Source organism: Clarias gariepinus, chromosome 22, assembly GCF_024256425.1.
Source record: "Clarias gariepinus isolate MV-2021 ecotype Netherlands chromosome 22, CGAR_prim_01v2, whole genome shotgun sequence".
NCBI lineage: Eukaryota > Metazoa > Chordata > Actinopteri > Siluriformes > Clariidae > Clarias > Clarias gariepinus.
Window position 1 is genome coordinate 24858427 of NC_071121.1, and position 25409 is coordinate 24883835.

General features: G+C 39.8%; 1 protein-coding gene across 1 annotated transcript in view; it reads right to left on the minus strand.

The window, feature by feature from the left end:
- Nucleotides 1-2318: 2318 nt before the first annotated feature.
- Nucleotides 2319-25409, minus strand: part of cc2d2a (coiled-coil and C2 domain containing 2A) — a 29209-nt gene continuing 6118 nt past the window's right edge. Inside the window, 33 exon segments of the mRNA XM_053482604.1 lie at nt 2319-3376; nt 3463-3640; nt 4905-4963; nt 5314-5436; nt 5618-5752; nt 6315-6428; nt 6504-6593; nt 6714-6917; nt 7757-7933; nt 9272-9370; nt 9540-9636; nt 9740-9849; nt 10181-10286; nt 10363-10530; nt 11066-11157; nt 11489-11581; nt 11731-11934; nt 13075-13213; nt 13495-13642; nt 13792-13945; nt 14018-14195; nt 14936-15177; nt 15308-15464; nt 17676-17816; nt 17919-18025; nt 18122-18331; nt 19748-19879; nt 20868-21004; nt 21125-21281; nt 21387-21575; nt 21778-21867; nt 22698-22799; nt 23831-23922. Coding sequence (XP_053338579.1) covers nt 3188-3376; nt 3463-3640; nt 4905-4963; nt 5314-5436; nt 5618-5752; nt 6315-6428; nt 6504-6593; nt 6714-6917; nt 7757-7933; nt 9272-9370; nt 9540-9636; nt 9740-9849; nt 10181-10286; nt 10363-10530; nt 11066-11157; nt 11489-11581; nt 11731-11934; nt 13075-13213; nt 13495-13642; nt 13792-13945; nt 14018-14195; nt 14936-15177; nt 15308-15464; nt 17676-17816; nt 17919-18025; nt 18122-18331; nt 19748-19879; nt 20868-21004; nt 21125-21281; nt 21387-21575; nt 21778-21867; nt 22698-22799; nt 23831-23922 — 4613 coding nt within the window. The 3' untranslated portion in view covers nt 2319-3187.

The following is a 25409-nucleotide window of genomic DNA, read 5'->3' on the forward strand; positions in this document are numbered from 1 at the left end:
TTGATAAACACACATACCATAAATCGACTTTCATTGTTAGTGTTTGTTCGTTTTTTTTTTTTTGTTTTTTTAATTTTAGGGTAAAATCAAGACTGAAGGCTGTTATTAAGAAAAGTAAATGAATTCTTGCCTTAAAAGCTACCTGATAAACACCCACCATTTACAGCTTAACATTTACAGATTCCTTTATGGCTTTATATATTTACAGACATGGCCATTAAAAAAACGCATGTTTCAAGAAAAGGGATCCCGCGACTTGCCGCAGCTGCGCGCGGCAAGCTGTGAAAATGCCCTTTATTACCTGTAGGGGCAGTCGTGTTTCAGTCTGAAGTATTGTGTGTCTACTGAGCCGAAAAATGTGTTCTCTCTGTTAGGCGCCCATTGACAGCAAGTGACAGTGCTCATAAACGTGTTGAGCTCAAACTGTAAATACTGATATTTATTTATTCTTAATTTTGTCTGCTCTGTCTTCTTAATTCATCTAAACCCCCCCCTACAGTATTTGCCAACAGTGATAAATTCACACCTATCATGAATGAAAAGTGAGAAGAGATTCCGCAGAATCTTCTGACATAATGCTTGCTCTGAAGGACTATACCCAACAAGAATATAGAGAAAAAGAATCATATTTATAATAAGATAATTAATTAAATAATAAAATAATATCAAATAAGAACTTTATCTAAAAGCCAGACAGACCAAATTTCTCATTTACTGCTGAAGTATACTTATACTTATAATGCTTATACTGTAGGTTACATTTTAAAAGTAGAATAAAAATAAAAAAAATAAAATATGAATAAAACAGTATTAGACACAAATATATGATATGGTAGTATATATGCAATGAAAAAGCTATTTATACATGAGTGCTCAAATGTAAAGCAAACGCAATTATTAATTTATTGTGTATATTTAACCTAATTAAGCCGTTTAAGTTATATAAAAAATAACGTGCCTACCAGCTCACTATTATTTTCTGTTCAAATTTAAAGATTCCCGCACTTTTGTGCAAAAAGACAAAAGTGTATAATCTTTAATAAAGTTAGCCCAATTCAATATTGTTTTTAATGCTGAAACAAACATGATTTTGTTTTAGTCTATTCGCTGAATACAACGCGACAGCGCAATCCGAGGTGACACCCACAGAACCCCAGTTACTGTCATTTCTCCCTCTTCTCACCTTTCATTCAGAATAGGAGTGAAGTTATCAAACCGGTTTCGCTGATGGGGGAATTCGCAGACTTGAGGGGTTTAAAACGATTTAACAAGACCGAGCAGACCTACATGAAAGGTGAGAAGAAGGATTACAGTAACCGAGCGCGCTGTTGCGTTGTATATACTGTACAATACGCGTTAATCAGCCTTTCGATCAAAACACTGCCTTTTGTAAAGTGAAACTACTTTACAAAAGACGAACAGCTTTATTTCAGTTATAAGTTTACAATCACATCACATTCCAGGTATTATTTCCAACTTTGAGTAAATAATGGATTAAATAATTTTTCAATGCAGGACAAAAACAGCAAAAAATTATGATTATTATTAAAAAGCCCGAAGCACTTCGTGTTCATAAAATAATATTTACTTAATATGATAAAATTATATATAGTACTGATGACGTCGACACATTTTTATGTTTTAAATAAGATATGTTGGCATATTCACGAATAAGGACATTCGCGTATAGTTAACACTATCAGGTAGCCTACTATCAGGAAATTAAATTAATTTCAAAACCATTTAAACTGAGGCATTGCCATGTCTTTCATTGTTTTATCCCTGTAATACAATACTAAAACTATATAAGAAACTTATAAGGAGTTTTAAAGCACGATTTAGGGCCCCATTTTATTATTATGAAGCACATATACACACATTCATCATGAAAGATCTTTTGTAAAACAAAAATAAAATTCAGGTTTGCTTCAGCATTGGAAAAAATATTATTTTAGGCTAACTAATTATACACAATTCTTCATTGTATTTGGTCTGGCTTTTGGATAAAGTCCTTCTATGCGACATCTGGCAAATATTCAGTGAAGCCCAACACTTTTATTTAATTTGCCGATTGTTGCTTGCGGCAAGTCACGGCACACCGCGCATGCATCTCGCAGAAAAACATGCGCATTCTTAATGGCCACATCTGTACAGTGCAAACGTCTCAAGCACCATGATATCTTCCTAAGTTGTGTTATAGATTAGGTTATCATGTCTGCATTATAAAAAATAGATAATAAATAAATAATTGCCTTGTAAGAAAGCAACATATTACATATAAGACCAGTTTCAGATTGTAAAAATAAAATAAAATAATAGTAATGTAGGCTCCTGGGTTTTGTGTGTGTGGCAAAGTTACCACAAAAACCTCATATTCTCCAGCACACTCAGTAAAACCATCCAGCTGTTTTACTTACAGTACTGTGCAAAAACCTGTAGCAGATAAAAAAAAAAAATGTTGCACAAACAAAAATGTCTTTATTTCTACATTTCTATATAAAAGAAACTTCTATAAAGAATGCTAAAGATTAATAAAATTAACACAGTCAAGATTTGGTGTGAAAACTCTTTGATTGAAAATAATCTGTAGTGTTACAGTAGATACAGATGTGTGCAGTTTCATAAGTAAAATAGCTGTTAGGTTTTACTGAGCGTGCTGGAGAAAGTAACCACTTCAAAGATTAACTTTATCACTCGCTACTTTCAATTTTCATGTAAAACGAAAGAGCCTAAATTAGTTTTTTTTTGTCCATCATGTAATATGTTGCTTTCCTTACAGGCATGCAGATATTTTTCTGTAATACTATTTATGTATAATATTTGTTTGCTATTTATGTATAAGTTATGTTTGAAAATAGCGGTTTAAAAAAAGACCTTTTTAGTGTCCACTAAACTCTTACTCTATAATATGATAACACACAAAAAAAAAAGTTGTGCTTGTATGGCCTGTGCAACTTCATGCTTTCATCACTGATGCTGAAACCATTGTTCGATTCAAGTACAAATACAAAATCTTCAGTATAAACTCCGTCACAAAATATACTTCTTTATACACTGATTAAAATCTAATATAATTATATAAATATAATTAAATTAACCTCTAAGCAGACAGTTCAGGTGAAAAAAAAAAGTCGTCATAAAAAAAAAAAAATTCACCCATTTATGGCTACTTGCAATATTGTGAAAGCTAGCGTGTTCGGACAAGCGAGGCGATATAAACCCACACAGAGAGTACGTTACTGGGGTAAGGATGGACGTACACGGCCAGCGCAAACTCCACGTTGGAAGCCTCGGCTCTGTGTACGCCTGTGCTGTGCACGGCCTCGACGATCGGCCGGATCTCAGAGAACGGAAGGTGTAGGGGAAACCCGGAGATCTGACATGAGCAAAAAGGATTACAGGATTTAAAATAAATCACTTCGTATCCAGGACATCAGAAAGGCTCGGCTCTCAGACACTCACCCTGTAGTCTCCCAGCAGGCTTTGCAGCTCGATGCGGTGCTCCTCGGAGACCTCACGGCCTCCGCTGCGTTCCAGGTTTGGCAGGAAGTGACGTAAGGTCGAGGTGCAGTAGCGGTTCCAGCGAGTCGGGTGTCTCGGGCGCCATTCCATGATCTTCTCCCTCAGCACCTTTTCTATCCTGTTGAACATAAGAGTTTTGGTCAATTTAACTGAATTTATTTATTTTTTTTACCAAAAAGTTGACGTTTCATTAATAGTTAAAAGAGATAAACTGAGAGGCAATGTTTTGTTTTTGAAAGTAAAATAGGACTTTACTGATTGTGAAGGAATTCTTGTTGTGTAGTCAAAGCAATACAAATAACACCAAAGCAGATTTTGTTGAATAAAAAAAACAAAAAGAGAGAGACATAAACCCAAATTAAATTAAGTGGCACGGTTCCATGCCAGAAGGTCAATTAAAAAATAAATAAATGAATAAATACTTCTTATACGGAAGTCCTGCCTGTGTGTTGATTTTTTGGATTTTCAGACATGTCACATAGAAGCAAAGGTACCATTTCTTTTAATTTGTGTAAGTTTTACTGCTCCAGGAAAACAGGAATTAAATCACAAAAATGTAAGACCTACTTTTTGCTCAGTAATGTTTATATTGTGGCGTGGGCGAGGCGGCGGCTGACGACCAGCATGCCTTGCGGGGGTTTCTATGTGTTCACCCTGTTAGGGAAGGGTGTTTGGGATAGTGGCTTCGGCCCTGTTTGTGTGTGGAGGTGTGTGTGACGTGTTAAATGTGCTACGGTTTATGCTTAGGCTGAATTGGATGTGTGAATGTGCTGCTCATGCTATACATGCTGTGTGTAAAATAAAGTACTCCCAGCCATTGCGTTGGGCAGCAATTAAGCTCACTCGTCTCTCCAACGTCCTTTTCGGCGGTAAAACACTACAATATAATACTTGGTTAAAATAAAATGAAAATAATTTCATCACATGGAATATAGATCGTGTTTAAAAAAAGAAAAAAAGAAAAAAAAAGGAATACAAGATACTCATACAAGAATATAAGATAATTCATTAAAACATAGTAAAGCAAAAACAAACAAACAAAAAAAGCCTAAAATAAAACCTTTGGGTTTTAAAGGATTTTATAATTATTGTCACCCAAAACTTTTAGCTCACACCTTAGTTTATTCCGATATTTTAAACAAAGAGGCCGGTAGATGATCATGAATGGCAAAAAGTTAGCATTTTTTGCACTCCATGTAGCTGTTTTGTGGGCGTGGCTTTTAAGCAACACTGACCGAAGAAGCTAATATTTGTTTTGCTGTCAAAATGGCTGATTATAACTTGAACAAGAACATTATTGCTTACATTTGATGTTTTTTATTTGGGATAAAAGATAAAACAAAACAAGAGAGAGACAGACAGACTATATAAGAGATACACACCTGTCCTGTAACTCTGCTGCAGCTGCCTTGTCTGTCCTCCTGTACACCAGTTCCTCAGGCTTCGCGCACACACACACACACACACGCACACACAAATCACTTCAGTCATTAATTGTAATTAATCTGCAGTAGTTCTGGCTCTTATTTAAATCACATTTTTAAAAGAATTCACTTTTTACATTATATACATTACAAACATTATGGTTTCTATAGTAATGACTAATACTTGCACACTTACCTAGCAGACGCTTTTTATATTCATCACCTGCTGATATGGTCATATTTTATACTGACTTATTTATTTATTTGCTTACTTGCTTGTTTATTTTGTTGCTTTTATTTCGACCAACATAACCCGAATGAGAACGGTGCTCTGGTGAAGTTAATGGTTTTTGCTCCACAGACTTGCCTGTATGCTGGAGAGCCCGGGGTTGGGGAACGCTCTGGAGAAGAATGGTTTCCAGCACTTGGGTTTGGTGACGTCGAACCCCATCCTCATGGGAGTGGCGTAGGTCTGGATATTAAACCACACCTGCAAGATAGAAAAGATCAAAACCCTGAAAGATTACAGGAGCTGGACTTCAACAATGCCTGTGTTGATCTACATTTCATGTAAGTGTATTGATTAGCTTTCTAATGAGTCTTCTAAATGCATGTGTGTGAGTGTGTGTGTGTGTGTGTGTGTGTGTTTGTGTGTGTGTGTGTGCACTTACATTATCAGCGTTGACCAGGCAGCCAACAGTCTGCAGTGGGCAGAAGGTGTCATATTGTCCGTAGTACTGACCCGTACTGGGGTTCCAGATCACATAGCGGTTCTGTTCTTGGGTGAGAACGTACGCCGTGGGACCCTGCAACGAGCAACACGCAGACATTAAACTAATGTGAGTAAGTAGGTAACGTGACTTAAAGGATGTCTCAGCAGAATAAAATGGGTAGTTTCCAACTAACAAACGAGTTTTGTTCCGGGAGCATGTTCGTAAGTCAGATTTGTTCTTAAGTCCGACAAATTAAGTCTTATACGCCTTTGACATAATTATACAATGTAAAGCATACCAATACACTTGACTAAACCTCTGTCTCCTTTTCCTACACTGCCATCATGTGGCCAAAAATCATAACCATAATAAGGAAATGAATCTCACACATGTCTTTGCACCTTTAAAGCGTGAGGGGAATCCTGGACACTGTTTTGTCTCAGAGCTGTTTTTCACCGTATTGGACTGTTTTGTTGAGGATTTTCCAAAATTAAGATTATTCACCATCAGGACAACTTTACCAGACAGACACTTTCCATCATCGCATCTACTAATTTTAGTAGAACAGCGGTCCTTTTGTATCTGGGAAATTTGTAACTCGAATGCTCGTAAGTCGGGCCTACCTGTATTCTTTACGTGAAGTCAAAAGTCTCACCTCAGGGATGGCGGTTCCTATGATGAGCCACGCCTTTTTACCCATGGACAGGAAGTAATTGCAGAGCAGGACGGCGTGCTCCTCTTCGTCTCCCGCTAACAGCATCAGAAATTGCTATAAACACGATATTAAGGATTTTAGGAAAAGCCGTGTTCACCTTCACAACGATGAGGACTTTGTGAAACTTACATCGCAGGTGCTCCATAAATCACAAATGCCAGAGAAAGACACGCTGTCTGGGAGAAAGGGGACGAGAGAAACAAATCGAGCAACCAGTTCCTGGAAGAAAGAACAAAGAGGAAAGATCTTTAGGATGATTATAAAGAACAGACAACCAAACAGAACCAAAGACACAACTGCACTTATACTGCAATTATTCATGGTGTTAGACGAGCGCACCGTGGCCTCCTGGGGGTTGTTGGGAAAAGCGTCCAGCAGCTCCTGCGGAGGGCCGAGAGGGCGGATGAAGCGCGTGATGAAGACGGTTTTGCCATTCATATCCACCACGGTGGTGAGACAGGGGCGGTCCAGGAAACTCTTCGCCGCGTCCTTCTCGAAGCTTTCGCATGCCAAGAGCAAATGCTCACCTTCCTGAGAGTCAAACTTCACCAATCCAGGGACAAGAGGTGGAGGAGACATAAACGTACAGACATAATAACTAATTATATAACTATAAACATCCTTATAAAAGTGCGTATTAGAAAAGAGTTGCAGGATGAGCTGAACCAGCAATAAACTCAATCAAATCAATCTCTGTACTGCTTATTCTACAGGGTAGCTAAGTGTCTGGAACCTATACAAGGGGACTCCAATCCAGGGATAGGTTCAGGGCACACAAACACACACACTCGCACACTACGGGCAAATTGGAAACAGCAGTTAACCTAATCCGCATGTCTCTGGACTGTGGGAGAAAACCAGAGTACCAGGAGGAAACCCACCAAGCACTGGGAGAACATGCAAACTCCACGCACACAGACCTGAAGCGGGACTCAAACCCTCATCCCTGGAGGTGCAAACCAACAAGCCTCATCTTATCTTATTAGTCTCAATATATTTGTGCCAAATTGTAAATACAAAACACTGGATTTGACATAAAATTCCAATTTAACTAACTAGGTTTTTTTTGGATAATTAAAAAAACTTGGGTTCCAGATTTTGGAGTGCTTCAAAAGACGATGGCCAAATTTAAATATCCAGAAAGAGTTTCCCTAAAACAGCTGGATTGACCAACTAGAAATATGTGCTCGACAATAGGACAAAAAAAAACACACACACACGTGTTGAGACGTACTGGTTACCTTCATCTATCAAAAGAAAGCAGCAAAATCAAGACATGCACAGAGAGAGACATAATCAATCTTTACTTGAAGAAAAATAAAGCATAACAGGGAAAAACAAAAATGACTAAAGAGAAGAAAGAAAGGAAATTTTTTTTTTACTTTTTCTCTGACGGTGTCTCCAGGCATCAGCTGTGGTTCAATGGTGATGAAGAGGGTGAGATAGGTGCCTTCACTTAGACTCCGAACCGTGTCATAGCCACCCTCGCCGCCCAGGCTCCGCTCTTGACTGTAGCCTAGCAACACTGGGGGCGTGGCCACCTTAAACGTCCCGTCGATCTGCCGATAAAACATACGGCAGGAATTATTAGTTGTTTTTTGGGTTTAGTCTGAAAAAGTTTATCTTGGTTTGAACTGCGTGTTTCATTAAAGCGTTTATTTGATAGCACTTGCATTTTTAGGGCCCAAGCACTATAGGGTGTGCAGGACCCTCTTGTTTTCCTAAGGATTTTTTTTTTTTTTTTTTTTTTTTTTACACCCTTTTTTTTTACACCCTTTCTAGAAGTCTTAACAAGCTCAAAAACTCATGGAAATTGGCAGACAGGTTGGAATCTTCTGCCATTATGATGCCTGAGAGTCACGTGGTCCGGGGCCCTCAGGGGCCTCCACAGGAGATTTTGCTGCTCTCATACATACATTCATGTAGGCACACAAAACTCTGTACTTATTTAGAGCTCATTGAGCTGAACAACTTTCGCACTGCATGTTCTGGGCTAAATCTAACAGAAGGCCGGTTATTTTGGGTCATTCGCAAAAATGCACCCGATGGATTTTAATATACTCCTCCTAGGGAATTTATATGATCATCACCAAACCGGGCCGATGTGATCTAAAGACAATGATGACGCAAAATTGCAGGGGGATTTTTGATATCTCAAACGGGTCAGCCGTGACGATGCCTTAAACATATGCTAAAGTGATCAATAGCTTTCTGTGTGGCCTTATATTGAGTGACATTATATTCAATGACACGATCAGTGACATCAAATTAAGTAACATCATGGTGATATGCTTTTTTTTTCCAGCATCTGCACCCTATTATACACACGTACACATTACAAATGTTAACACACACACGCACACACACCAACACACTCAACAAATATTTATGGCCCAAGCTAACATCAGCCCAATTACGTCATATTGTGTAACGTGTGTGCAAGAAATGGCTTTTTTAAAACACGTTTAAATAACACACAGGTTGTGCGGTGCGCCCAGGAGGCGATGGCACAGGGTGCTTGGGCCCGTCATCGTTGCTTGCAAATATATTTTAGTCCAGGAATTTTTCCTATCATTTTCTAAAATGGCGCTCATACATTGAATATGTAATTTTAAGTAAGTTATCTCCTTAATTAAGTAAATATATTACAACCGTGCTATTGGCTGCTTTTAATGCTGGTAATGCGGGTCAGTGACAAAACCTATTTAGTTATATAATTCTTAGCCTTCTACACCGTTAAAGCAGAACCAAAACTAATGACATGAATGAAGAATATGAGGAATGTTCTTAGATTGTAACAGACAATGGGACCAGTTTAATCAATCACATGGCTTCTCCAGCAAACACTGTGATTCAGCTTCGATCACATGGTCGCAGATCACATGACCAGGACATACTCGTGACTGTAGGTAGATTGTGCTGAATGGAATCTTGATGGAGCCCAGCCAGTGTTTTTCAATACGTGTATAAACACTGCTTCCTCTTTCTCTGTCATCCTGAAAGAAACAGCAACGCACGAACACACACACGCACACACATGCACACACACGCACACACAAATTACATGTCTCTTTAAAAGAAGTAAAACAGAAGTCTAAAAAAGGCAGCTTGGGGAAAAAAAAAAACACGAAAATGAATCTGCTGTAAGCTCAGTGTATTCCTCACCTCGACCACCTCGTACAGGACCTCGTCGAAGACGCTGATGAAGACCTCGTCGCGGACAGCCTGCAGGTTGGACGTGCTATAGTCTCCGTTTGGGGCGCTGATAAAACAAACAAACAAAAATAAACAAAACAAATTGAGTGCATAGTCATAGCAAGCAACACGGTTGCTAATATGAACATTAGTGAATGTTAGGCGTCGACCTGAACGGAAGCACCAGCTCTTCGTTCCAGCAGGGGTTCGGACCCTCGGCTGTAGATGTCCGCAGTACTGTACGCTGAAACGAGACCTCAACGTAGGGACGGATCTGAGCCTTAAAACACGCAGACATTCAGTGCACACAAACACAATTATAAAATGTCTAAATTGTTTATAAGTAATACTGATGACACTAATACATATATATAATTCACTATAAACAAATCCCTGTCATGTGATCATGCATTCGGAAGGCAGTATACACATAGTGTGAGTATTACTGGATCTGTGACACGTTTTATTGAGCATTAAGGATTTAAACATGTAACAGATGAACCTGATCATATACTCTAAGTTGAAAAGAATTAATCTTATAGTACTTAAAGTAAGCTGAATAAAAGAGCATGCAGTTAGGCGTGCTGATTGTGCGTGGTGACGAACTTTACCTGGCCGAGGGGCCACTCGCTGCCCTGGAGGGCGGTCTGAGAAGACTGAGCCGACGCAAACGGCTCAGCGTGGGACCGAGCGCTCTTAGACGCCGCTGTGGGTTTGCTATAAATAACAGAAATCGTTATTAAACTGATTTTATAACACAGGATTACAGTTATTAAAATGCATGCGCGTGTACCTGGTGTGAGGTTTCCTGACGGGGACGTCGTAGCCTCGGATGACGTTCAGGAGTAGTTTGATGTCTCCGTCTGAAAGGTTCTGAGCCGTCACTTTCTTCCTCTCTTTTCTTCTAGGCTTCAGAGGACGCTTGGGCTCGGCCAGCTTGAACAGGTTCAGGCCTAAAATCCTGATGAGAAATGTCAGAATCAGGTGTGATTGAGATGAAAATGCTTAAGTGGTAAATCAGAAGCAAAAGTATGGACCGATTGAGATGATGTAATTGGTGTTAAAATGGTAATCCAAAAAAAAGGCAAAGAAAAAAGAAAAACTAAATTTCTTAACAAGGGCTAAAGCTCAGCGAGATATATATATATATGTAAAATTACCTCATATTTTAGCGTTTTACAAACTAAAATGTACACAGCTAAGCTTAACTTTTTTTTTTCTTCCTTTTTTGGTAGAACAATTTGTACCCTATTAAAAACATCTGAGAGTGGAAAATAGGAAAAAGAATAGTAAGGAAAGTAAATAAAGTGGGGAAAAAACAAGAAATTATTAAATAGACGAATTTACATTCAAGTTTATATAGATAAACTCAGAAGACGTCTTTTTAGATGAGTTCTTAGACGTCTTTCTCATTTCTTAGGAATTCGACTGACCTTAACGTAACAATAAAAATAGAGATGAATAAAAATTAAAGTTGTGGATATCGGGGTGATTACCCAATGCTCGGTACCTCCTCTTCTACTATCACATCCGACAGAACATAATGATGTTTAGCTACGAGGAAGCGGTTAATGACCGACTCCCGCACCTGAAAGAAGAAGGAAAATTGTGGGTGTGCCAGAGAAACAGTATCACTTCTACTATTGTACTACAAATAAACACACTTCCTGAGAAAAACTGAACCTTGGATACTACGAGAGGATTTTCAACAGAAACAATACTAAATCTTTCTCAGAAAAATCTTCCCTGTACTACAATTGACAGTCACATGAGTTTATTTCTAAGAGTTTTTGTGAGGGTTATGTGAACAAGCGCACTGATATAAAGCTCTGATCTGGTCTGTGGGTGGAACTACTTCTAGAGCCGCGGTTCCGGAAAAAACTAACCGGACCACTCAGAACTGAGAATTCAAGACTTACTTTCTGTAGATATTTGGCCACCAAAGCTCTGTGTGCATCCATGTGCTCCTTGGTGTCGACCAGCTCTCCTTCCTTCAGTCTGCGCTCATAATCCTGTCATGTTTAACAACAACAACAACAACAAAAAAAACTATTACACAATTAGCACATGTAACATCTCAGCTCAAGAGTGAAGATAATATGAGCAGCTTGGATGGTTTAAATCCATCAGGACTGTGGGTCTGTGGAGCGAGAAATCGAACCTCGAACACTTTCTCCGAGATCTCGCGCTCTGTAGAAGGCACGGATTTTAAATGCCGGAACTCGGCCACCTCCTGGCTTCTCAACCTGAGCAGGCGAAAGCGGCGCGAGCGCTCCAGCTCCTCGTCAGACAGGAAGTTGAACTCCTCCTGCAACTGCTCCACTCGGAAATAATCCGGGGCCGCTAGCTCTCCTCCGCTCGCCACCTGAGGAGCACAAGTGGTGAGATGGTGCGTCTGCGGAATGACCTCCGTCACACGCTCTTTTCGGTTTTCACCCCTTGTACGTTTCTATGGTAGACACTGGTATTATGGCCTGTAATTAGTAATCAGACGTAATCAGGATTTTCACCATACACATATACGAAGATTAAGAATTCAAAATCCAACCACACCACACCCCGCCCCCTTCAGAAAAGGCAAGGCTTCCATCCAAGGCTCCTGTCTCCCTGGGTGTGAACGTGTTACATCAGTTAATTTTTAACTGCGGTGCGAGCAAAAATGAACTTGTGATTTCCATAAAAGTAACTTGCATTATTTTTGGTGGTCTGAGGTGATGTTACCTGGTAATTTATTGAAGACTTTGTGCACAGTTAGAGAAAATGTTTGGATATCTGCAAACAAAATTTACACCAATACTCTAAGGAAGGTGGAAGTTTCTTAGGTGAAAGAGAATCATTACTGGTGACGAGACACGGATTCGTCACTACGAGCCTGAGAGAGAAAAGGCCGAGAAAAGGTTTCAAAGTTAACCATCAGCTGGAAAATTCATCAACGCTTAACAAACTTCTTCATCTGGTTTTTGAAGAAGTGAAGACGGCAGTGCATTCGTGGCTCTCAGTTCAGCCTAAAACATTTTTAATGAGGGAATACGAAAGCTTGTTGCCAGACGGGTAAATTGTATTAAAAGCAAGGAGGTCAAGTTGAAAAATGGTGTGTTTGTCTTTTCTAACAATGACTTAAAATAAAGACAGAGAGCGGATAATTTTGACTCTCCTTAATATTTAAACTCATATTACCATGTACAGTTTTATAAATTAACTCTTATACAAGCCACTGATGTACACTGCCTGACCAAAGTAGGGCGCATTTGTGGCTTAAACATTTTAAGTTGATTGAAAAGATGTCGGAAAATGATGTATTTGTCTTTTTTAGTTACTTCGAATAAATTCTACAAGCCAAAGTGCAGATGAGTTTTTGACTCACCATCGTATACAGTATGAATGATTTACGTCAAGAAATAAACTTTAGGCTTAAAGATCAAGATATCTGCTGTGTAAATTTAGCATAAGAGTGCATTAATAAGCCATGGTGGCGCTGATTACTGTATTGCATGAGCGCACGCACTGAGAGTAGCTGCATTATGGAGGAGTTGTTGGGGTCGTTGGGGTCGAGGCGAGATTCGGCTGCCCATTTCCCCAGCTTCTTCATGTCATTTAGCCCGGAGGCGCCGATGCACGCTATGGCATCCATCTGCCTCAGACCACTACAGACAGAGAAACAGAGAGAGAGAGAGAGAGAGAGAGAGAGAGATTTGTGGAGGTCAGTTTGTGGAGGAAAAAAAAAAAAGCATTATTTCCTATGCTTCAATATTTTGTTATGGTTGCCATGGTGACGTAAATGACTTCTCTAAAGCCTGACCAACTTCGTCCAGAGTTTTTTTCTATTTCCACAATATTCTTGCACAGACAGAAACTGCAGTGCTGCAGAGAGTGTGATGTAGAAGTCGCTAATCGTGTGTATGGTGTTGTCGTTTGAGCGTCTCACCTGTGGATACCTGCACCGGGCTGGCCGGAGGGCGGAGCCAGGGGTAGGTCATCCTCTCCTACGGCCCAGGACACACAGCAGGACAGCTTCCCCGAGGTCAGGAGCGTCTGCTTGTTACTGCCGTCGGCCATGAACGAGAACGGCACATCTGACACAACACATGGCATGGTTAATGCACGGGGAAGAAAGTTTGGGGGTCACGAAAAGGTCACAAGCAATCGTAGATCAACTTTCGCTTTGCACAAACACATCGTTGTGCGTCTGTGTGTGTGTGTGCGTGTGTTTGTGTGTGTTCACCACTGCCGACGCCCTCGTGGTTAAACGCGACCCTCTGGTTGCTGCTGAACTCCATCTCTTCGGACGAAGCCCTTCCTGTTAGGATGGACGTTTCCGGAACCGGCACGCACACCTCCGCTAACAGATTGGTAGATGATCCGGCGCTCTCGTACACCTGACGCGCACGATAGACAGATCACGCACACGTACTCGTCAACACAGACTAAACCCTAAACGTGCGCTATACCTGAAGTTTGACGCTCTCGGGCCAGTTCACGATCTTCAGGTTGAACATTTGGCCGAAGTGAACCCGGAAGTCCATGCTGAGCGAGCGACTGTCTGTTCTGGAAACTTCTTTGTCGTTGTAAAGCACTTTAATGAAGAGCGAGCGCTTTGCTACGTCCTCCCGCCGTGCAAATTCGCCCCTGGGAAAAGGAATAGGACGAAACACATGGGACACAGCTGGAGGAAACGGGTTACAGCAACGGTTTAACCAGAATGAAGAGGGAAATCGAGTGCATTACTTTTATGGGTACTATTCTGTTTGAAAGACCGGTTTATTACCATCGCTTCATTCCATGTTAGACGGAGGTATTTGGGGTCCTGGATGCTTTTTTCTTGCTTCATATAAAGTGTAGATTTGACAGTTTTCTCATTAGACAGTAAACTTTATCCTGTCATACATTATCTTATCAGTGTTGACTTGTCAACTCGTGCACTTTAACTCTTCTGGCTGTAATTCCATAATTGGAAGACGACTGACGATTCATACAGTTCCCTTTTTCTGAGTTTTGGTTCCTTCTGAGGTAACAATGCTTTCAGCTGACACGTCTTTTGGGAAGATTCTTTATAAGAAAATCTCTGCATGATGTAAAGAAAAAAGTTGTGTAATTGCCAATTGGAAAATATTATTCAGGATTTACACGCATGACACAGAAGAGAACGACTACGCTGTTCTTGTCGCCGAGTGATATATTTTTTTTAAGAAAAGGGAGTTTTAATATTTAACCTAAAGTGTGATTCAAAATTAAAGGAATTTTTAAATAAAATAATTTTTTTCTCATTTCAGTGATCCATGTATTTAATCTAGATTTATTCATGATATTTAGACATATAGTGTGTGTGTGTGTGTGTGTGTGTGTGAGAGTGAGGTCTCTCTGTTTACCGCGGACACTGCTCGTTAGGAGTGACCGGACAGGTCACTGTAAGCTCCGGAACCAGAACTGGTTCTCCCGGCTTCCTGCGGATCTTTGCGGCTTTCTCTCGAACCTCCTGCTCCAGGCTCGCCATGTCCGGTTTCTCTGGAGGTTCTGGTTTCACTCGCACCTCTTCCTCGTTGTTCTCGTCCTGTTCTTCCTCTTCCTCATCTTCAGACTGCTGTCTTTTCTTCTTCTGCTTCACAGCTTTCTAAACCCAACCATTAAAAAAAAAAAAAAAGAATTAATAAAGGGCTCTGCAAAAAAAAAAATCTTATTACTTTTTTTTTTTTTTTTTTAATACATTGTGCGACTAATGAATGATGGTGTAGAAATGGCACCTGCTTCCTCCTCCAGGACCTCCATTCCTCCAGTTGGCTCCGGTATTCAACCATCCTCCTCTCATAATCCTCGGCGAGCTCGGTCTGCACCTCGGCCACCTCTGCTAAGATCTCGGCCTCGTGTTCTCGTTTGTCCCGTCCTCGCTCCACCTCCTCTCTGACCAGACAAGAGAGGATCAGGTTAAAAGATTTTATTTATACAACTGCTTCCAAAGTGAACGTTACACAAAAGTGAAAGTTACACACCCCTCTAATTTCAGCAAACATTTAAGTATAACTTCTCAAAGCATGATACTATAGAAATGAAACATGGATATATTTTAGAGTCTGCAATTTGCCGCTTGTATAACAGGGTAGGTTTACTGTCCTCTAACAATAACTCAACATACAGCCATTATTGTCAAAATAGCTGCCAACAAAAGTGAGTACACCCTACAGTAAATGATAACAGCTGTACATCTTACCATCCAAAGTCACATGACCTATTCATTATGTCCATGTGTTTGTCAGTGGCCGAGTACATCTCCAGACCTGAACCCTATTAAGCACCTGTTAAGTCCTTAAGTGGAAGGGGGCAAAGCGCCGTGTGTCTAACATCCAGCAGCTCCGTGATATCATTATAAAGGAGTGGAAGAGGATCCCAGCAACAACATGTGCAAGCTGCACATTACTCTGAAGTACAGTATATTACATTTTTATTTCTATAGTACTTTTATGAGATACTGTACTAGAACGCTCGGATGAGAACGAGAATGAGAGAAGACCAAGAACAAATACGATAAGACTGACAACCAAACACCAACATGTTAACCCGATACATTTCAACAAACACCAATGATCAGGCTTTGTGAAACTTTTCTATTTAATCTATGTGGATCCTATTAGACAATGCCCTTTGTGACATTTCTGTTTGTTAGTAAGTCCTGCACAAATGTGATATAATTTGATTAGGAGTGTTAGATCAGAGTACAAGATTAATACCATGTTGTTTGTTGATTTGTGTTTGGATCAGATTGTGCTGGATCAGTGTGTTAAATTACAACAGCATGTTAATCCAACACTCTCCCACAAACATTAATAATTAAAAACAGTAAAAAAGATTAATGAGTGTTTGTTCTTAGAGTGCTGAATCAATGATGATGATTTTTTTAAGGAGAATTCTTACAGTATGGAATGGTTTGGCGTTTCCATTTCTTGGGCATGTTGTGAAAGGCTGAATGGTGAATAATTGATGCCTACAAAACGCGGTGTTGGAGACGACTTGGAGAGCGAAGAGGACAAATGAATCAATACTTTAAAAAAAAAAGTATCATCATGACTGAAAGGATAATAGAAATGGAAAGACAGATGTTGAAACTGAGCTGAAATACTTGGGGCGTGTGTAACGAGAAGGCGCAATTCCCTGGGAAATGTTCTGATCCTGGGAAATGTGAAAGGGAGACAGAAGAGAGCGAGACGAACACCAAGATTGTGATTAGCATTGTGGAAGTAACTGACTTTGTTTTTTTTTTTTTTTTTTTTTTGGTTTTTTAACTCCATGCCCGCTTGTTTTTATTAATTCAATATTAAAATTAGATAATAATGTTTAAGATAATTTTTTTAAAATAACTTTAAAACTACATTTGAATTTACTCGTTTAAAAACTTTTCAGAATAAAACGCGTTCCTCACAGGAGTGAGGAGCTACAGTCAAATAAAATATGTTTGATGACATAAAAAAAAGTTGTACATAAACACTGTGGTGAATTTTCTCTTGATGGTAAAAATATGTGTGTAGCTTTTGAGTGTCCTATTCTGCATCTTGTATAGTAAATGACTCGATCCAAACGATTATTAAAAGGAAAATGTACGTTTTGTTGCAACATTGGGATTTATTTCAACATCTAACTCATTCTGACTGCCGTTTATTTTTGATGTATACATTTAAAATAGGTTTAAAATCTGTAAAAAGTATAGAGAACTTTGTTGTTGTTGTTTTTAAGATAACTTAAAGATGCAGTACAAGACATGAGGGCTTGGGGGACGATAGAACATCGTCGGAGAGTCGCATACAGTTGGACAACAGCAGCAGCGGCGGCGCCAGTTCGATAAAGTAATGGGTTGATTGTTGGTGTTAGATTTTAGTGCTGTTGGTTGCATTGCTGAATGTGATTACAAAAAAATTGATTAGATTACTTTTTACAAGTATAAAAGAGGGTTGGTTTGATTTGTTGAATGGATTTGATTTGGTTTGTTCATGTATACTTTATCACACTGTATTAATGTCAGTGATGATGTTTGCTGAACTGAAGAACATGTTGTGTATGTTGATGTGCTCTGAGGAACCATGGATGAGTGTGAAGTTTCTGGTTGGATTTAGCGGTACGCACTTCCTGATGTAGAGTTTGTAGGGCGTGTTGGTGAATCCCTGGAACTCCCGCAGGGCTTTGAGCTCTTTCCACACTTTCACAATGCTCTTCAGCAGAGTTCGGTCTCTCTCTTGCTCCAAGTCTCGGAGCTGACGAGTGTGTCTGATAAAACGGGAGTTTTAGCAATTAACACAATGCGCAGAAAATCCTTTTATTTTTTAAACCACTTGTACTCATAAACCTTAGAGATGTGAAACTGCTTACCTTATTTCCTGCTTGTACTCCATGATTCTTTGCTGACTCACCAGACTGAGGCCCTCTCCGTTATGAAGCTCGAGCGTATTGTGAATCGCATTTCGCAACCCGTTTAACTGAAATCGCACAATCGGAAAAAGAGGTTGTGTATTATTTAGCAGATTTCCAACAGTGAAAGCCGTTACCATGGTAATTGAGCTGCTTCTCCTTACCTTATCTGTCAGGAGACGGGTGACGTTTTTGTGGCGTCTGGTGAGGTGCTGGTCGTATAGCTGGGCCAGCCGAGCCCCCAGTACGTGCTCCCTGCTGAACAAGGGATGATGGGAGAATATCAGCCCGGATACATCAACGTCCAGCTGGTAGTCTCCGTCTGGGTCTCCGACTCCTATGATGTACCGGTTGACGTGCTTGGATTTTAGCGCCTGCATGAAAAAAGGAAAAAAAAAAAAGATATATGTATTTTTTATGACAAATTTGAGCTACTTTATAATTTAACTAGCATTCGAGAGTTCTAAATGAACTCTGTAATCTGTTAAGGTTCCAAGCTCTTCCTGTTCAAAAGGCTAGCTCATGTTTTAAATTAAGTTTCTGTTAAAAAAGACAGTATAATAAATCAAATGAATTGTTCTGCTTTGAAATAATAGTCCTTTGCTTTTCTTTTCATTTTCCTTAAGTTTTGTTTTCTCACAAAAGCAGTACAGAAACCAGCTGCTCTCTCCTCAGTACTGCAGACTGTACAGACTTACTTTCACCCTCGCTGCGACCGAAAGTTAATGTAATGAATGATTGTAGAACACCGACAGTATGATGCAGTATAGTTACACGCCCCAGTGCTGTTACAGTCCATTATCACCACTAAAGAAATGCCTCTCGTCCAAACAGATTACTAACTGTTGTATAATATGACACACAGGTAGAGAGAGAGAGAGAGAGAATTTGTAGAGAGTGTATAGAGGTTACTGGACTCTTTTTCCAATTTAACACTCTCTCACTCAGTCATCTTCTATACCGCTTCATCCTGTATTCAGTGTCGAGGGGAGCCAGGAGCCTATTCCAGGAGACTTAGGGCAAGAGGCGGGGTACACACACATACACACACTCATTCACACACTACAGGCAATTTGGAAACGCCAATTAAACCACGTGTCCTTGTACTGTGGGAGGAAACCCACCAAGCACGGGAAGAACATGCAAACTCCATGCACACAAAGATGGAAATCAAGCCTGGCCGGGAATCGAACCCGGACCCTAGAGGTGCAAAGCGACAGTGCTAAACCACTACACCACCGTGCCACCGCCAGTATAACTGCATATACCTCAGCGCTTCCATCAGACCAATGTATTTCCTACTGGGGTTAATATTGTCTACTTTCTCTCTCAGGAGGCACAAACTACCCCGTCCTTATCATTACATCATCACCCATCTGGAACCACAAATATTACTGGCTGCCACCAAGGAACAGCTGCATGCGAGCAGCTTTAGGATTTATAATTAGAACGTTTGCGTTAGATAAAAAAAGAAAAGAAAAAAAAGATACAAGCTCTGTTTTTTTTCACCGTACGCCCTCCCTTAAGGCCTCCCTCAGATGCCTTAAAACATGGCAGTAGAATTTGCTTTTGAAGATCTGGCCCCTGAGGACCAATTCTCGATCCACTCAAAACACCTCGAACGACTCGTTGCAGCATCGTCGTAAAACTGCTGAATCATGTCATCGCTCTTTGTTCTAACTTGCTGTCCATGAGGAAATAGAGTGGTTAAGTGTTTAGCTTCTTGGCGTGTTACAAAACTAGTCTTGAAACTTTTTGATACTCCCTCGTATACACAGTGAGCAAAATACCTTTCTGTAGACAGTCTGTAGTGCCGGCTCTAGCTCCTCCTCCAGATGGAAAAGGGGCGGTCTTGACGAAGATTCTTTGATTGGATCGGGTAGCGCCATGATCCGGCCATCATCGCCAAACCACTTCATCCCCTGCGCAGGAAGAAATAAATTTCTGTGTAAACACTATAAGCCCGAATACACATTTACTGTGAAACCTTGGATTGCTAGTAACTCAGTCTGCAAGCGGTTTGCAAGACATTTTTAAAATGAATTGTAACTTGATAAATGACAAAGGTCTTAAAAGACGCATGTACTACAGCTTTGTCCATCAGGTGTCATGTGATCACAAGTGAGCCAATGGTTCTTCTACCTCTCTCTCGCTGCAGGATTGTGGGTAATCTTCTTCTATGCTCGGTCTCAGTGTGTGTGTGTGTGTGTGTGTGTGTGTGTATCACTCTTATAGTCATATATACGCGTGTACTGTCGACTATAACATTGTGACCACTTGTGTTCGTGCACGTAAAGCATTTTTTTAATTTTGTGTCGGTGTATCCAGGCTGATTGCACCGTTGCCTAGCAACCGCATGTCTAAAAATCACCGCCCCTTCGCCTGTTTAGAACTCGGTGTGGTAGCAGCCTGCGGATCTGCCCGGTCCAAACAGGGCAAAGCATTTTTACACAGTTCAGCTCTTTGTGAGACCAGCGTCGTCACATTAACTATATCTTTTTGTATTGGAAACTCGTGACTGCTAAGACATCTTATGGACTTGATTTGCAAAATGGCTTGTGAACAGAGAACGATATCTATGTGATGTAATATAATATATTATGAATATTGGACTGATTTCACACTTGAACCGTGTCCAGTTACTTTAAAAAATGTGTGAAATATGTACATTGGAAAACGCAGTGAGGATTTATGTGACAGCCATCAGAGTCCATATTGTGCGAGTTTAAAGTTATACGGTAAACTTGTATTACTGTGAAAAGGTAACGTGGCACGATGCTGCACTGCAGGTGCTTCCATTTTCAGAAGGAACTGTCTACCACTTTCATGAGCAAGTTCCTATTTTAAAAACAAAAAAACAAGAACTTTCACATCTTTTTATGACGTTAATGCCAACGTTTTATCAGTTACCTGATTCTGCTTTATAATGCGGTTTTCCATAATGTTCTGATTGGTCCTGGAAACATACGGTCTCTCTCCTACGTAAAGACCCTCCTCCTCCAGGTAACGGGGACGCACGTTCTCCGGGAGCTTACTAGAAGCAGGCACTGAGATACAAACACACACAGACACGAGCACCAGTCACGAGCGTTGTGATCACAACTATATGAAGTGACATCATTAGCTACAGCGGTTGTAACGCAGCCGTATGAACAGAGAGACTGTACCGGGTCTCATACTGGGGATGAACAGAAGCTCGTTCTCTCTCTGCATTAAGCTGTCGTACTCGACATACTCTGTCTTCTTGACTTCCAGAAAGTCCTGCGCTGACTGAATAACAAACAGATCCTCTTCTTCATCCTGGACCAGCGGCGCATCTTCGTCCTGAGTTACAGGAGTTCATTCAGCTTCATGAGTTCTGACAAATACCTGATGTAATCTAAATGTAATTAATATGTATTAACGTTGGCTAAACGTGAAATGCGTCACCCGCTCTGTGATCTCCTCCTCTCCTTCATGCTCTTCTTCCTCGTCAGTTTCCTCTTCTTCCTCCTGCTCATCACCTCTTCCGTCTTGGCTCTTTGGTTCGACCTTGGGTGGACGCTCTTCGGGTTCGGGGTCAAAGTTGAAGGTGAAGAAGTTGTACGCTTCCTCTGCGGTCACCGAACCGCTCTCGGTCTGTTCAGTGGATGAAATGAAACGAGTGGGTTGTAGTTATATAATCGATCACTGTCACCATTATGAAGTCAATTAATTTCCACTAACATCACATCCCATTGAGTTTCATCCCTTTTTACAACACAGTCATTTCCAGCGCAGATTTTGTCATCAATGCCGTTATTTCCGTTATGTGCGCGCCATTACAAGAGTACTTGCTCACCTTTTTGTCTCTGGTGAGGCGTCTGGCTGCATCCCGGAATTTCACCCTGGCAGCGGTGGACGCGTCGCTGTGCCCGGGAGCGTCGCCTGACTGCAAAACATCATAAAGCATCAGAGCTCTTGTCAACCTCAACTTCGATACAATTAACATTCCTGAAATCCACTGTAGTGACAGGAAAGATTCAATAACTATACTTATTTTGTGCAAGGATAAACAAACAAAACGAAATTATGATTAAGACGAGTTTGATGAACATTATTATGAACATTAGGTAGATTATTCAGCATGAAGAACATTTTCTCAGTACACCGAAGCCCTGATCTGACTGTCTGGTTCAGGTCTGGGCTCTGAGCCACCTCGGCCGGGATCGGCATTCACAGACATACGGCCTTCTTTAAAAACGTTCACAGCATTCAAATGATTTACTGCAGCTAAAAGTCTCATCACCATACTGTGCTCCTTCTGTTTCTGTTCACCAGAAATTTCATCACAAACCCCGGTTTGATTTGAGCCTATTTCCATATATAGTTTTAAAATTAATATTTAAGAGTAAATTTCTTGTTCTACTGGCATAAGTTTTGCTTCTTTCGGGAAATAAATGCTTTAAATTAAAAAAGATTCTGGCAATAGTAAATCTGCCTTAAAAACAGTAAAATATGTCTAGAAGGTCTAGGTTTATTGATCGAACATTAGCTGAATAATAAGTAAATTTCCACTAGTTTTAAGATTTTCTTTTTTCACTTTTTTCACAAGTCTTTAAACTCGCTTAACAACTTAAACCTGCAGTCCAGAAAGGAAAAAAATATATATTTTATGAAAATAAAGAAAAAAAATCATCAGTCCCAGAGAAAAAACAAATCAAAAACAATACCAAAGAAAAAAAGAAAGAAAGAAAGAAAGAAAGAAAGAAGCAGACGCACTTCCTGGTCGAATCTGGTCAGAGTCACTCTGTCTCTGAGGCTCTTCAGACGACTGGCCGGCTCCAGCGAAGCCTCCTGCTCCAACTGACTCGCAGCTTTGGACTGAAAGAGTGCAAAAAACCTCACTGTTACTTTTTGCTGCAAATTACTGGCAATGGAGACTCCTTCCTTAACCTTTAAATATCTCCTTAAAGAAAACTTATTTATAAATGATAACATGTTTATTACTATTATAAGCCTTTAATTTATTACATATAATAAAACTGTAAAGTTAGCGTGTGTGTACATGAAAGATATTTGCGGAAAAATTATTTGGAACGACATAAGTGGAGTAATAGATCCCATTAAGACGGTTTTTGGAATTTCTATCTGTCTGTTTGTGCACGCTTCACATAAAAAAAAACTACTGAACATATTTTAGGGTAAATGGGTTTTTTAGAGGTGTATTTGGCCTAGCCTGTGGTAACGTTTTTGTTTAATCGAAATCGGCCCAAGGGAAGAAAAGATATGCTAATTTGAAATGTAAATAAATAAATAATTAACCTTGAAAAAAAAAAAAATCATCAGTTCATCTCAAAATTCAACAGATGGCACCATAAATTTTTTTTTAAAACGTGTGCAAATAAATTCCATGCGAACGAAGTTGCAGGCTCATCTCGTACTGCATATCATATGGAGAATGACCTGTTATTATAGAAACAATGATGTATTCAATTTAAACAGGATATTTCGTATTTGGCAGTTTAATAAAGGAAAAAGAATCTTAAGCTCTTTCCTCCTCAATATGATTAGAGCACAGCTGGATTGCATGGAGACTCTAAAGCTGTCGCATTCCTCCTCGAGTGTGAGTTATGTTGCTTTCAAATACGCATGCCCACTCTGCGTGTGAACGGGCTGCGATCGATCTGCTTCCCTAACATCCCTCGTCCATCGGCCAGCTCCATTGAGTGCTGTTCTGATGTTTCTATTTCACAAACAAATCCCCCCGCGGCGCTTAAGTTAACATTTTCATCATTCCTTTTTTGCTTTTCTCATCTCTGCTTTCAGTTTGCCCCAAAAATAATCTTTCAGGACGTTGACATTTTGAATTTCTGAGTCATAGTTATTTCCTGCTGTTGTTCGAGTTGGCTTACCCTGGCCTCTCTCAGCTTCTCCCTCATACGCTGCCTCACAGAGCTCTCTGACAGGCTGGAGTCGGCCCTCGGACCAGGGAGAGGAGGAAGGTCTGGGACAGAGACAGACACAAAGCGTGTGTGTGTGAGAGAGCGAGAAAGAAAGCTGGATTGAACCTCAAAAACCCTAGTGCGTTTTACTGTCACTATTACACCTGATAAAGAAAAATAATAAAACAGTTGTATAATTAGGTGTGTAAATCTTTTATAAGTCAACAACTAAATGTTTAACAATCCAACTTCTTCAGTTACAATAAGTAACTTTTTTTAGAGCCATGAATCATGAAGTACCAACTAAAAATCTGAACACAAGTTAGGTTTATTTTCTACATTCCAGAACAATACTGGATTTTAAAATGACATATAATACCACATTAGGTAATTCAGTTATTATTTTAAGACATGAAGGTCAGCTGTTCTGGATCAGTTCTTGTAAGAACAGTATTGTGTAGAGTGCATTTGCAAAACCCATCAAGCACCATGATGAAGTGAAGACCTTCCCAGGAAAGCAAGACTAAAACTTACCTCAGAAATCACCAATTAACAAACATTACCTCAGATAAGAGCCATTATAAAGCTTTACAGAGCATAAGTAGCAGATAAATCTCAATATCAACTGTTCAAATTAGATTATTGCATATTTTGGACGCCTTCAGAATGATTTTACAGTGTAGAATGGAAAGAACAAACTTAGAAGATGTGTCTAAACTTTTGACTGTTTCAAGTGAATTTTTTTATTTACTTTCATTCAATAGCGTTAACATGTATTGCCTGACTACAGCTTCTAAAGTATTAAAATGATTTAAAGTATTTTCATAAAAACTGAAATCTTGTGTAACTACAGGTAGTCCCCGACTTACAAACGAGTTCCATTCCTGGTAAGTCAGATTTGTTCTTAAGTCCGACAAAGTGAGTCTTATATGCCTTTGACACGAATATACAATATACTTGACTAACAGTGCTGTCTCTGCACTTTTAAATTGCGAGGGGAATTCCGAACACTGTTTTGTCTCAGAGCTGTTTTCCACTGTATTGGACTGTGAACTCTGTTTTGTTGGGGATTTTCCGAAATTAGGACTATTCACCTTCAGGACAGCTTTACAGGACAGACTTTTTCTATCATTGTGCTCCCTTACTGATTCACTGAAACCGATGAGGCCGACTTATTCGTCTCGCACACACACGCATACAATATATCGGGCTTTAGACATTTTATACATTCATTTACACACTCAAAATATTGTATATAATTGTAAATATTGGTATCTGTATCTTCTGATCCGCACTCAAGTCCAATAGGTCCAACTTCCCATAAATTTAAAAGACAAAAAAGAAGAAACGATATCCTCAATAAACATTTCGATGTACTGTAAGTATTATTATAATAATAGGTATTTCGCAAGTACAATTGCGGTTAATATTTTCTACTAGAGCTGTAGTATACTTTTAAGGAATTCATTTATTTTAGTCCAATTAGCATTTGTAAGTTTACCTAAATACAGTGATACCTCGGATTGCGAGTAACGTGGTTTGCAAGTGT